Below are 14158 nucleotides of genomic sequence, written 5' to 3'. Positions count from 1 at the left end.
CTTTTAAATGAAGTCATCGCTGTTTACTGACACGTTTCAGTCTCTCAGTGACCATGACGTTGCTAGTTTTTGCGTCTATATAACTTGACCTTGCACGGCCACAAACCCAAGGATAGATTGGAGATATTACGCCCTAACCGAGGATGGTGTCACACCTATTGTCTTCCCCACCTCCAACCTCCAGTTTTTCCCCCTCATTTCTTCAAACATTTGTCTGTATTTGTTTTCCTCTCGACCACCTCGCCCGTCGCTCCCTCCCCACCGTTCCCCCCCCCCCCCCCAGGCCTCATTCTCCACAGTCTGTGAATGTGAATCAATACGTTCGTACTCGCTCACAGTCGGCTTCGCGGGCTCCTCGCCAGATCCTGTTTTGCCAAACACAACCGTCTCTATCAGGATGCCGAACATGTCCACAAAAAATGCTTGGCAACTTCATGAAAGAAATGATTTGTGCAGCGAGCGAGCGAGCGAGCAGTCGTACGGGTGAAAAGTAAAAACTAGTTTTTTTGCGCTCGCATTTGCATGGATGTGTTGTTGACTCTCGCTCCGTCTCGCCCTCTGCAGTTGTTCGTGATCGCCTATGACGACGGGGAGCCGGTGAAGTCGAGCACGGCTTTGGTGGAGATCACCGTCCTCCAGCCTTCTCGCATCCCGATCTTCACCCGGGAAGAATACAAGTAAGTCTGACTAACGCTGCGGTTGTTGTGCGCAGCTTTTAAACTGAAAGGCTGTAAGCCTCGTAAAGTAAGGTAAGGTGTATTAAAAGCACTCATTAACGCCCGTGAAAGCATCTTAATTGCAACTCCTTTAATTAATATTTGCTTTATGTCTTCCTCGGTCCGCTTCCAAATGGCCAGTCCTGGTTTATTTTATTTTTCCCCGCATTATCACTTATCTCCAAATGAAGTGGCTCCGTGAGTTGTGATTCCCTTCCTCCGTCTTTCTCCTCCACTCCACGCTCTCGCCTTTTTCCTCATGCGCGACAGATTAACGAGCTCTCCAGTATAAATATTTATTATTAAAGCTTCGGGGGGAGTAGATGTTGCAGGTCGAAAAAAGAAAAAGGTACGGCTTCCCTCTGAGTTTATGAAGCTGGCTCTTTTTTGACGAGATTAAGAGTTTAGAGCGTTAAAGAGTCTGCGAGGACGGCGGCTGTGGTCAGCGTTGGGCTTGAGTCTGTCACTGTGATTCAGGGACGAGTCCAAGAGAGTCATCTATAATTAAAAAACAAACGTGGATTATTAATGCCGCAGCCGAAGCTGCTGTGAAACGATCTTCGATGATTAGCGAGTACGAGCGTTTCGGGGGCGATCCATAACGCCGTGCTGCGGTCGGCGTCTGTCTGTCGCGTTTGAGATGTTTAGAAGTCGGATGGTTTTCGAAGTTTCTAAGCTTGTTTACTGGCTGAAATTGAATACGCCTTAGAGCCATGGTTGTGCACTATATGAGCTTCCTCTTGTGGCACCTGTAAGAAAATACTGTTCTACTGTACGCCACCGTTCAAAAGTTTGGGGTCACTTAGAAATGTCCTTATTTTTGAAGGAAATATAACATTAAATGAATCAGAAATACACCCTATACATTGTTAATGTGGTAAACGACTATTCTAGCTGCAAACGTTGGGTTTTTAATGGAATATGTACATAGGTGTATAGAGGCCCATTTCCAGTGTTCTAATGCTACATAGTGTTTGCTAATCGCGTTAGAAGACTATTGGATGATTAGAAAACCCTTGTGCAATGATGTTAGCACAGCTGAAAACAGTTTTGCTGGTTCTTTGACGAAAGGGCAAAATGACTATTTTGAATAAAAATCATTCTTTCTAATCGTGTCAATGTCTTGACTATATTTTCTATTCATTTTGCAACTCTTTTGATGAATAAAAGTGTGATTTTAATGGAAAACACACTAAAGAAACACATCCTTTAGGTGACCCCAAACTTTTGAACGGTAGTGTATGTGATCGGAGTGGAGCTGCGTAGGAAATAACACGGCCTTCGTATGAAAACGGGCTCCGTCTGAGGGAGCGTTTGAGAGTATACAGCAGCGGGGCAGAGGCGGGTGGGGACAAGAAGTGTTTATCCTGCTGAGACTCTGTGATTTCTGAGTATTGTAACTCACTTCTGACACCTTTTGTGGGCGTTTCTTTGCGTTTTCCAACCGTACGCCAACAAGTTTGCAGTCGTCTCGCTGTACTAGAGCAATGTTGCTGTTGCCGTCCGTCAACCCAGCACACACAGCGAGAGACTGCGTGAACTAATTTGACAATGGCTTGAATGTTTACATATATTTAAAAGTTGCACGCTTAGAGTTTTCCCAGCATAGCGAGTCTCCAGAGAGAACTTAAGAGTTTGAAGACCCAGCGAGAAAGTACAGCAGCGTCATTAAACCAGTTCAAGACATGAATGGTTTTATTATGGTGAGCGTTTACTGTAAAGGAATAAAGCCACAGTTTTAAAGGAGACATGTTAAGAGACCGCAATATCAACTTTTTAATCATTTTAATGCTTATATTTGGGGACTCTGGAGGTCCTATGAGTAGGCAAAGTGTGAAAAAAGATGACTCTGATGATGTTTTTGTGGTCCGCCTCAGTCTAAATACATGAGATAAAACATGCGATGTTGACGTCCGCACTCAAAGTTAAGTCACAATGAGACATTTGTGGAATTGTTGTCTCGTGGAGCTCCACTTTGTCCCTAAAAACCACGAGAGTGCAGGCGAGGGCGATAGTATCCGGAAGAGCGGAAGTCGGCGAAGTGTTCTATTCTTGGCTGCACAGTGCAGCGCAGAGTTCTACACAAACTTCCAGCCTCAGAGGATTTACATTTTATACAATGTGCCGGCTAGAGTCGGCAAAATTATGGCTTTTCCGAATGCTAACTGCTGTTAGCTGCTGTTAGCTGCCGTAAGCCTCGTTGAACTGCTATTGTGACGTAGTTTCCTGTGCCTCATTTGCATATTTAAAGAGACCGGCTCAGTGGGAGAGCGAGTCGTCTTTCGATTCGAAGGTTTTGGGTTCGATTCCTGGCTCCGTTGGGAAGCCAGGAATACGAAAGATGAGTGATAGAAAAATTTATGAAAGTGTGAGTGAATGGGTGTGAATGGGAACTGTAGTGTAAAGCAGCTTTGAGTGGTCATCAACACTGGAAAAGCGCTATATAAATACAAAACCATTTACCATTTAAGGTATTTTGACCAAAGCATGTCACAGACATGTTCATTAGGGCACCAGGGAACTAGGGTATACTGGGTCTACTTTAAGTCTTGCGAGAGTTTCGCAAGTTTCGTATACGTCACGTTTCTTCTTCAGTGCTTCTGTGTGGTGTTCATGTTCCCCCCCCTGCCGTTGCACAGCTTTATCCACTGAGTGAAAGGCAGGGACGGCAGCATTACCCGCTGAAAGGCGGGGCCATTGATTAATGCTTTGAACGAGCGATCTGTCTGACACACACACAGGCTGAAGGTTGAGGCCACAGGCACAGGCCTCTGTAGAGCGCCACGCCGACAATCGCTAACCGCGCTCAGCGGCGCGGGCCCCGGCGCGGGCCCCGGCGCGTAAATTTACGAGGCGCCGACGCATTAGCCAGGTGCCCCCGCGCCGCTCCAGCTGGACGAGGCTCCCTCTCTCTCTCTCTCTCCAGCAGAGAGCGGCCCGATCTGCTCGCTCGGTCGACGGACCACCTTGCCCCGTTCCTTCGCATCTGCGGCGCTCCCCGAGGAACCTTTCCCGAACACAAATCATCCTCCTAAACGTCCGCGGAAGATCTCGTTTCCGTCTCTGCGAAGGCAGTTAGTTATAGCAGCAATCAGGTAAGCTATGCCTGCAGCTCCAGTGCACACAATTAAAACAACTCTGCAGGGGCTTTGGGCTGACTTAATGATTTCTGCTCCTGCTTTATGGTCGGTCCCCTCCATCTGTCAGAGGGAAATGAGGGGCTCCCAGTCATTGTTGGCTAAAATAAATGGCTCATGCCGTCGCCGACTGTAGCCCAGGTTTCAGAAAATGAGCAAAACACCTTGTTGTCTCTGTAGGAAAACTATTGTTTGCATTAATGTTTACAAATCAGGAATGATTTAGAATATTGTTTATTCTCACAATGTGCTTCGTTGGTGCACGAACATGCAGAGGAGTAGAATTGTGGTTAATAACTTTAACACAAAAAAGTGTAAAAAGGTCTAAAGGTGGACCAGTGTAGTGAGGAAAAAACCTGTTGTCATAGCTACAGTAAATTTGATTCGAGCAGTCGTTGACGGTGGAGCAGAGTATGTGAGAGCAGACTATACACTGAGGCTGATTAGACTATATTTTTATTTGTCTGTATCATGTTTTGTCTGTAAATATGTTATTGTTTTTTAGAGATTTATATCTTCATCGTCAATTTACTGTTTACAATCTGATAGAGAGACAAACCATGTCAGAAGAGAATTTGACTTGCTGAGAATAAACCCAGACGCAGGAAATCGAGGACCAAATGCCTGCACGTTCAATCACATGCTGCTGCTGTTCCTTCACGGTGCAGCTCCAAGTTTTTCGGATGTAATCTAAAGCGCAGTTAACACACAAAAAGCTTATGTTTCAAAGCGTCAAAGATAGTAGATAGAAGTTGTGCTCTGGATCGCTTTGTATGCTTGAATTCTGGACTTCATCCAACTAAATTAAAAATGGTGAAAATATGCTTTATATACGAAGCAGCTACATAAATGCCACAGTACGAGGATTTGGTTGGTTCCTTCTGGCGCTGTCTGCTTATTTCACCCTCTGTATGAATGGCAAATGTTGTGGGTGTTCTTAAAGGTGCATTATGTAATAAATCTGGCCATAAAATCCTCCTAATATGTCACAGAGACTCAGGAATAATGTTCATATAACAAACTGAACTCACCAACAACAGCAGTACAGACAAAATATTTGCATTAAAAAAATATTTTGCAGACTGCAAATCATGTTTATGTGTTGAAATCATGTTTTTAGCATGCGGCGCCACCTACCGCCGTCTACCAATCATTGAGTCAGTAGAGTCTCAGCTGCCGAGCAACCACGGGTTGCCAGTTATGTCGGAAAACTAAACCAAAAAGACCTCGGTATTTTGAATTTGAATGTAGTACCCGTTTTTGGCCACATGCTTACATATGGCACCTTTAAAGTAAATTGAATACATCAGGAAATCGTTAAAACCATGACACGATTGTTTTGTGCACTCCTTTTCTTTGTTTCTAAATTGAAAACCACTCACAAAACAGTAAAGACACGGTTAACATAGTGGAGAGAAGTTGTGGAAAATACGGAAATGAGATGGGGATCAGCACCCGGATCAGCCAGAAAAGGTCGGATCGCCGACTTCAGGTCACCTGGGAGTCACTTCCTCGAGCGGAGGAGCTCGAATACCTCGGGGGTTTTTGTTCACGAGCGAGTGGAGAGCGGAGCGAGAGATTGATAGGTGGATCCGGACAGAGTGTGTGTGGACGCTGTGCCGTTCCGTCGGTGATGGAGATGGAGCCGAGTCGTGGAGGCGTTAGCTCTAAATTTATCAGTCGATCTTCACCTGTGGTCACGAGCTGTGGGTTGTGACGGGAAAGAACAAGGTTGTAGATACAAGAAATAAGTGTCCTCCGGAGTGTGTCTGGACTCAGCATCGGAGATAAGGTGAGGAGCTCAGACATCTTGGGGGTTTGAGCCGCTGCTCCTCCGCATCGAGAAGATCCAGTTAAGGTGGATGTAGTTTCCCTGGGGAGGTGCTTCCTCGGGCTTGTCCAACCGTAAGGAGGTCCCAGACATGCTGGAGAGATATTATCTATCCTGGGAGGAGAACCTCTGTGTCCGCTGCCGAGTGTCTGGGCCTAAAAAAAACGAAATTATACCACTTGAAACACGTTTTTTATAATCAAATTGAGTGGGTTGTCTGGTCAGATTTGCTCACAGAGAGCGGGAAAACAAATCTTGGGGGGGAATTATGAACCCGGCGCTTCGGCTCGGTTCCCAGTCTGAAAAGCATGAATGATTATAACGAGTGCCAAATGGAGGTCCGTCTGTGCTGCACGGTCACTTTCATGTCGCTTCCACATCTGGCCCAGCTGCTATGCCACGATCTAATTGATATGTATCTCTGACAGCGTGCAACTGCTGGAATGACATTAGTGCCAGTGGCGCCGATGGCACTCGCTGGAGAAAATCACAGATTTGCACCAACCAATCATCTCTAATCTGCTCTGCGAGGATCCGGCCTGTTTACGACCAGGTGATAAGTGATTGACTTTCTGAATCTCCCGTGCTTTGCTTGATGATATTTTTCTCTCCATGAAGCGGCATCATCTGCTGCAACTGTGTCAAACATTTTGCAACCCCCCCCCCCAGTGGTTTTAACTGTCACCGCTGTCAGATTTCTTTAAATCTAATTTGTTTCATTTTACCCTCTAAAGCTTTTTCTTCAGTCTCACTCTCTCCCAAACACACACACACACACACTGTATTTAGTTGTATTTTTTTGTTTGTTTTTGCCCTCTTTTTCCTCTGTTCCTGCAATCGGCAATCAGGCGATGACGTTCGTTGATGCAGCCACAGGAAGAAATCAAAGTTTATATACACTACCGTTCAAAAGTTTGGGCTCACCTATACACATTTTTGTTGTTTTCCATTAAAAGTCGCACTTTTATTCGTCAAAAGAGTTGCAAAACGAATAGAAAATATAGTCGAGGCATTGACGAGATTAGAAATAACGATTTTTATTTCACTTTGCTTTCGTCGAAGAACCAGCGAAACTGTTTTCAGCTGTGCTAACATCATCGCACAAGGGTTTTCTCATCATCCAATAGTTTTCTAACGCGATTAGCAAACACAACGTACCATTAGAACACTGGAAATGGGCCTCTATACACCTATGTACATATTCCATTAAAAACCAGACGTTTGCAGCTAGAATAGTCATATAGAGTGTATTTCTGATTCATTTAATGTTATATTCATTGAAACAAAAAGGGTTTTTCCTTCAAAAATAAGGACATTTCTAAGTGACCCCAAACTTTTCAACGGTAGGGTATTTAGTAGAGTTCAGTAAATAAGGCTGCTCATGTGCAAAAGCATGCAACATGTACACTATGTGGACAAAAGTATTGGGACGCCTGACCCCATTACGCCAACATGGACTCTAATGACTTAATTCAAATACGTACAATATGCTACTTTAATATAGAGTTGGCCCCTGTTTTTTGCTTCAGCACTTCTTCAAAGACTTTTCCCCCTCACGATTTCAAAGTGTTTCCTGTGGGGAATTCGAGTTCCTCCACACCAAACTCAAAGTCAAACCGTGTCTTTATAGTCCCGTCTTTGTGCGCGCGCTGCACTGGGACGCAGAAAAAAAAAAAACGCCTTCCTCAAAGTTGTTGCCGCCGCACGTTTCTAAACATAGCGTCGTCCGTGAATTTAAAAACGTTTGGTATTGCTGAAGAGTTCAGGTCGTGCCTCATTGGAGATAAGAGGCCTGGAGCCAAAAAAGCCTGATTGAAGCACCTGAAATAATAGTACAACGACCTAATGTTGTTTATTTGAAAGCAAACATACGCTTTTTATGGGTCGTATGTTTCGATTTCTATAGCTATAAAAAAATAAATGTTAAACACTGGACCTTAAAATATTTTTATTATTATTATTATTATTATTATTATTATATAATGTGCATGAACATTTGCATTTGGAGATATTTTGTTTTTGGTGCTCGACCATGAAACCGGCGTGAATGGCTCTTTTACATGGAAGTCGCAGACAAAAACCCTCTGGGCGATCTTTACACACTGGGAACTGAGAAGGGAGTTATTTTTCTCCTGGGTGTTCAGCTGCAGAGGAGGAGGAGGAGGAGGAGGAGGAGGAGGAGGAGAGAGGGTAAGCTTTTATCTGACATAGTCATACTATGTGTGAATCCCCCCCTCTTTCCTCTTATACTAAGCCCATGCTTCTGGAGCCTGATCTTGAAAAGCTGTGGTCTGAGCAGTTTTCTGCGCCGCTTATCACCACCCCCCCCCCCCCCACACACACACACACACAGCTTCCCCTTCTCCGTCGGCTCCAAATCATATGAAACTTCTGCCTCGCCGCTTCTGAGTAAGTCATTTTTGCTCTCTTCCTCCTTTCACCTGCCTCCAGCCGCTGCATCTCCAAAGTTTCCCCCCTCGTCCATAGCCCTTCATGCTCCCTGCAGCGAGGGAGTGAATTTCAGATGTTACCTGTAATAGACTTTTGATAGATGTTGATAAAGCTTTTCCCCCTCTGAAACCTGTATTTCAAGAGAAAAATCATTTGGGACTGAAACGCAGTGTAATACCGTTAGTTAGTGACAGCGATGCGTTACCGTCACCGCTGGATTAATAACTGTAATGTAATCCGCGATATATTCATATATGCATGTGTGCTTCACGTACAGAAAACTAAACACGCACACGCGCCGTCGCTAATTGTGCAATTTGTGCAAGTGGAGCAGCAGCTGACGACCGGCATGCATCTGATTGAAGTTAATGCCGTTGTTTAGGATGCTAACAGCGCGTATATAACGGTACGCGACCTACTGTTTTGGTTTAAATGTTTCTCTCTTCAACAAGTATTAAAAACCACAACTGAATGTGGTTCAACAGAATGTTCCCATTACGCAGTAAATTTTTCGGGGGTTTAATAATAGATGAAAAATTAAATTGTCACTGCCATGGGAATTAAGAACTTAATTTACACCATTAATTAATTGATTATCCTTATAGATTGTTTTTATATTTTATGTATTATTTTGCTATATTACTATAGAGGAGGAGGGCCTAGTATAAGCTATAAATGCTTTATCCCTCCTCCTGCACCTGTTTTTATCTATTGTGTATCGCATTATATATTATGTATTTTTTTGTTGTGCAAATAAATCAACAAACAAACAAAATACAAAAATATCACGACCAATTGAAACCAACCCTGACTGGATACAAACTATATCGTCCTGTCGTGGTCCTTCGTTCCTTTTCTATCCCCACCTCTCCTCTGTCCCCCCATGATTCCTTTCACCACAACCGGCCATGGCAGATGCAGATGCTCGCTCACTGTGTGAACTGTTAGGTTTCTCTTCTTCCTCTATCGATAGTAATGTAAGGCTTCTGGTGTCTTTATGTGTTCCAATCGTTTTTGGACTTACCTCATTTGTTTCCTTTAACACTGATATGGACCCAAGTGAACTCCAACACCAGATTTTTGTCTTTTGTGATTGTCCACCGTGTAAGATTATCAATCCCGGTGGCATAGATTCTTACCCTGTCTTGTTCGAGGGACTGGCAACACTACAAGAGTTCATAGGTCATTGGGGAGGCGGGGCAAGGAGTTGTGAATCGTGGCTAGCAAAGCGTTGTGGGTGATGCTTGTCGATTATTCCCTTGAAGAGATGATAAATGAGGCAGGGGTATCGTTGCCAAAAGTTCAACAAAACCTTTTTTCAATGTCACTCTTTCACCTAACAACAGCAGCAGCAGCAGGATCCGTCTTCCTCTTTCGCCTCTGTATGATACGCCGCATCACACCACTCCGTTATCGGTCGACCACATCACGCGTCACTTGGAAATTGGCCCGAATTCGTAGCCTCAGCCTTGAGACATGGCTTTCTCTTTCTCCGTCTGCATTGTTATTCCGATCATGAATGTTGGCGTCAGTGGTTGTGACCGAGATGGTGTTGTAATACTTAATAGCGTGTCACTTTTTTTTTTCTTGCAGTGTCTCGAGGTCTATACGGAGCAGGCTGACATCGCGTGTACATTTATGTGACCGACTGATTTAATGTTCCCTCTCTCTGGACAAATGACTTTGCAACCATTGGCCTCTGTAGCCTAAAAGCAACATATTATTGGTTAAAAATAAAGGAAAAACAACATATACCAGCAGCACAGCAGCTCAGGTTTCTTCCTGAATCAACTCTTCTTGACATTTGAATGGAAACAGCTTTGTGTGTATATATATATATATATACGCTCATATTTTCTATTCAGAAGAGGCTGTAATTCAGTTTTAATTAGGCAGATGACATACTTTCATTGCTCTATTATTGGCAGCCTTCATGTAAACCTTGTTTTTCCGACACGTGCATCATTGCTGGTTTGCTACAAAGGGTTAGCTGTAAACCTTCCACGATGCCCTCCCACACACACACACACACACACAGCAACTGCAGTTTCTTTAAATCTATCCCTCGCTTTGTCATTCCATCCTGTTAGTCCCTCCATCCTCCCTCTTGAAACAGTTGTAAGGTATGGAGGTCTTTCATACCTTTTGAAGGGCATGATTGATTTTCAGCCACAGGTTTGAGTCCGACGCTCCGAGCCTTGAACCTCTAAACACCGCGGCGGTGCACGCTGACCTTTCACTTGTCTCTGCTAAGTAGGCAGGCGTCACTTGGACCCGATGCCGAGTCACACATGCTCCAAACGCTCCAAATATCAGGCGATGGTCGATGCTGAAAACGCCAGGGGAAGAGCTGGCAAGTGAACAGCTGTTCTGATCATCGTAAAAAAAAATGTTTACATGAACCGTACGGACACAACATCTTCACACAGTTGTGGATGATTTGCTCCACGGTTTCTGGCTTGGAAGGATCAGCCGATCTGAAAAAATGGTGAAGAAGGAAATGTCGTCCTTTTAGAACCTTTATGAATGAATGTGGCACAAGATACACATGCCTGCACATATCCAAAAGCAGGTTTGGTACAGTATAGTATGGTTTGGAATCAGGCTTTTAGCTAGGATATTTTTTAGAGGGTGTCCCCCCCCTTGCCCTCCAGACCCCCGACCGCAGGAGATCAGAGTAGATCTTAGTAAAACGTGTTGACAGATTCTCAAGAGCGCACTTTTCATTGTTTTCACTCCGTGGTCTGATTCTTTCTTTAGAAGACGCTTTAGCGCTGTAATTAAGGGAATAACGGATGCATCAGATGAGCCGATCTCTTTAGTTAACTGCTCAAAGAGAGAGTAGAGAGAAGAGAGTGTCGCGGGGAGTTCATATTCCGCGATGCAGCCAAGTTCCGCTTTTACGCAAAGAGACTTTCCAGCATTTAATAGGTGCTTTTCCACCGTGTACTGACATCTTGTGGTGTTCCAAACTTATCTTGGACAGACTCTAGGCGGGTCATCACAACATAATTTCGGTGGTTACCGGGGGAAAAATAGGGCGTCTTTAGGGCGTCCTGCCTAAAAGTAGGGCGTCTAACTTCTTATTATTTTCAGTACAGGGCATCCCCCTGTTTGGAATGGTTAATCCCTGGGTCAGGCTCGTGTTTGTACCTTTACTTGGTAGGCCGTTTGTGGCCTGTACCCGATGGCCGATGACAACGGCATTGAACGCAACACAGCAGACAACAAAGGAGGACATCCAGCAGCTTTTTCTTGCTCGCTTTAGGGCTGTTTTGTCTCAACAAGGCGTCAAACTTCTGCAGGTGTTCTTCTATCGCCCAATCAGCTGACTGTCACCGGTGGAGTTGGTCTAGCTCCGCCTGGACTCTACTGTACCATTAGCTCTGGTACCCCAAGGGAAGGGAATGGTCGTGGCTGGTTATCTTGGGACTGTTCCAAATGGAAATGCCAAAAAATATCTACCGTACCATACCCTGACCGTTCCACAGTCTAGCTCCACCTGGACTGGACTGCACCATTAGCTCTGGTACCCCAAGGGAATGGAATGGTTGGGGCTGTTTATCTTGGTACTATTCCTCATATGCACCGTACCATACCCAACCGTTCCACACGGTGGAAACTTGGCTTAATATTCCATCCAGTGCTCTGATGCCGAGACAGTTTTTTTGTGTTTGAAGCCACCAGGTGTTGGTGTGCTGGAATAGATTATTTGGGCAGGAGCAGTAATTTGACAGTATAATGTGCAGGGTGGCATCTGTAGCTACACGGCGCCGGGTCATTTCACATTGCGAGCTTTTCGGTGGCTGCCCTTTGTTTGGACAACACACTCGTCCACCAGTGTCCACGGGTCCCCTCTTGTGCGCTAAATGAGCGAGTGGATGATATGTGAAGTGTTGTCCTGTGGGCTGACACAGCTAATCAGGCACAAAGTGTCTCCGCTCGCACGGGTAATTGCGGTCGCAGCTCTGATAATGTGTTTCCATCTTTCCTCTCCTGAAGATGCGGACGGGCGATCAGAGGAAAAGCTCAGGAAGGTCAGAAAAAAAAAGAAAGTCTAGAATTTATTTCCCCATTGCGTTTACCACTGTCACCTAGCAACAGAGGTGCAGCTTAAGGCAGTACACATGAATAACAGCATGGAAACATTTTAATGCCACATGGTTTTTTCTTTGGTTTTGTTTTCCCCAACATCATATATCACTATTAAAGCGAGTCAAATATTTTGTGCCTTCTTCTTCTTCGTCGGAATTCCGGCATGCGTGGGACTCATCCTGCAGTGTTGTGAAAAGCCCTGTGATATAATATGTTGTTTGATAGCAAATGGTGAGTTGTGGGTTTTTTTCAGCATTTCCGAGTTACAGCTCAACTTCTGAAAATTGAACTGGGTGCTTCTTGAGATTCCTGTGAAACTGATCGGCTTAATCAGCATTGTGTGAGGTCATTTGATCGGGGTTTGAATGCAGCAGACCTTTCTTTACATTTAAAGCTCACATACAGTGGTCCTGTTGCACATATATGTTAGTTATGGAGGTCTACTTACATACATTCACTTGTTTTTATGGTCAGAAACCTCCTAGTTGCTGTAAACGAGGCCGAAAGAAATCCTCTTTTCTGACGCTGTCCTGAGCCGCGATATTTCAGACATAAATCTAACCCCCAGAAGACAGACTGTGTCGTGATTGGACAGCCAGCGTAGAGCCTTCCCAACTGTCTTGTGATTGGCCAATACCCAGAAGTGACATAATCAGCACACCCGCTCTCAGAAGCGCAGCTCCCCCCTCTGGAACGGTAGATGCACTGCTACTCATTATCAAAACATTGTTTTAACAGTGTTTAAAAATAGCTTCGTCACGACTCCCCGCCGCAGTCCCTTTGACGACCTTTGACCCGGGGTCTGAAGACACTGTCGCTCGTGAAACACCTCCACAACGGACGTTATTCTTCTTCTGCGGTTCAATGTACACAACCGGATGCGCCCGGACTAGTGACCGGAGCAGGACGATCTGCTGTTCAGGAGAACCGGTGTTTACGTAAACCGGACCGGGTTTTTTCAGAGATCTCGCTGAGCCCGAGATTACAATAAAACACAGCGTTCTCAGCAGCAACTGTTTGTTTTGAACCTTCAGGGCTTCGCAAACAAGATACACGCTAAAAAACAGCATTAGTTGGAACTTCCGGTCTAGCTCCGCTTCAAAAGAAGATGCGCGCTACTGCATATGCTGTATAATTCGAGTGCGGACTCGCACGGATATAAAGCGTTGCTTGACAGGTGGAAGCATTAATCTCAGGTTCTTTCTCGAAGGCCGTAATCCACAGGTACATTCGGAGAATTGACTCTTGCTCCTCACTTTGTAACGCCCTGGCTGTCAGACCCTCGACTATTTCCCACAACCTTTTAAATATCTTATGCGGTTTAAGGGTTTTTTTTTCTTCTCCTCTTTTAAATCCTTCTCTTATTTGCCGTTCTTCCTTCCACTTCTCCGTACCTCTTCTGTCTCGCCAAACATAACCTGTAATCTTTAAAGCTCTCCCATCTGTCGGGGAAACACTGCAGCTCAAACTGTAGAAATAATATTGCATCAAATGAGCGACGCGACGCGCTCTGTGTTTATCGACGTGAACTTTCAGTGGGTTTGCACAGTTTGAAAAAGTAAAGCACGCCGCGCACACGATGGCATTTAGCACATAAATGATTTTATGGACTGAGTTGTTTTTTTTTAATGAGGCAACAGTATAAATGTAACAGGTTTCAGGTGTTAGTGATATTTGTTCAAAGTCATTAAGACACAGCTGGCCTTACAATGGTGGGGATTTACTATAATTTTACATTTTTGTATCTAAATAAACTAAATTTCACAGGAAAGCCACAAGTGTAAGCTCTCAAATACTTTTTGAATTGTGTTCCTATATCTGCTACAGAGGCTGAGAAATCAGTCATTTAGTAGTAGAGCCGTTGAAACTCAGGTTTTAGAGACATTTTTTCCAGGCCCTTCAGGCCTTAATGGGTTAAGTATTGAAGT

The 14158-nt window shown here is 44.6% G+C and overlaps 1 protein-coding gene across 1 annotated transcript in view; it reads left to right on the top strand.

The window, feature by feature from the left end:
• Positions 1 to 14158, top strand: part of LOC310934376 (protocadherin-15-like) — a gene marked incomplete at both ends in the record, with an annotated part of 242963 nt that overhangs the window by 159410 nt on the left and 69395 nt on the right. The window contains one exon of the mRNA XM_083898086.1: positions 565 to 677. Within this exon, the coding sequence (XP_083754212.1) occupies positions 565 to 677 (113 nt within the window). The remainder of the gene's footprint in view (positions 1 to 564; positions 678 to 14158) is intronic.

This window comes from Microchirus variegatus (assembly GCF_963457635.1).
Source record: "Microchirus variegatus genome assembly, chromosome: 11".
Taxonomy (NCBI): Eukaryota; Metazoa; Chordata; class Actinopteri; order Pleuronectiformes; family Soleidae; genus Microchirus; species Microchirus variegatus.
This window is presented reverse-complemented; position numbering and strand designations above follow the sequence as displayed.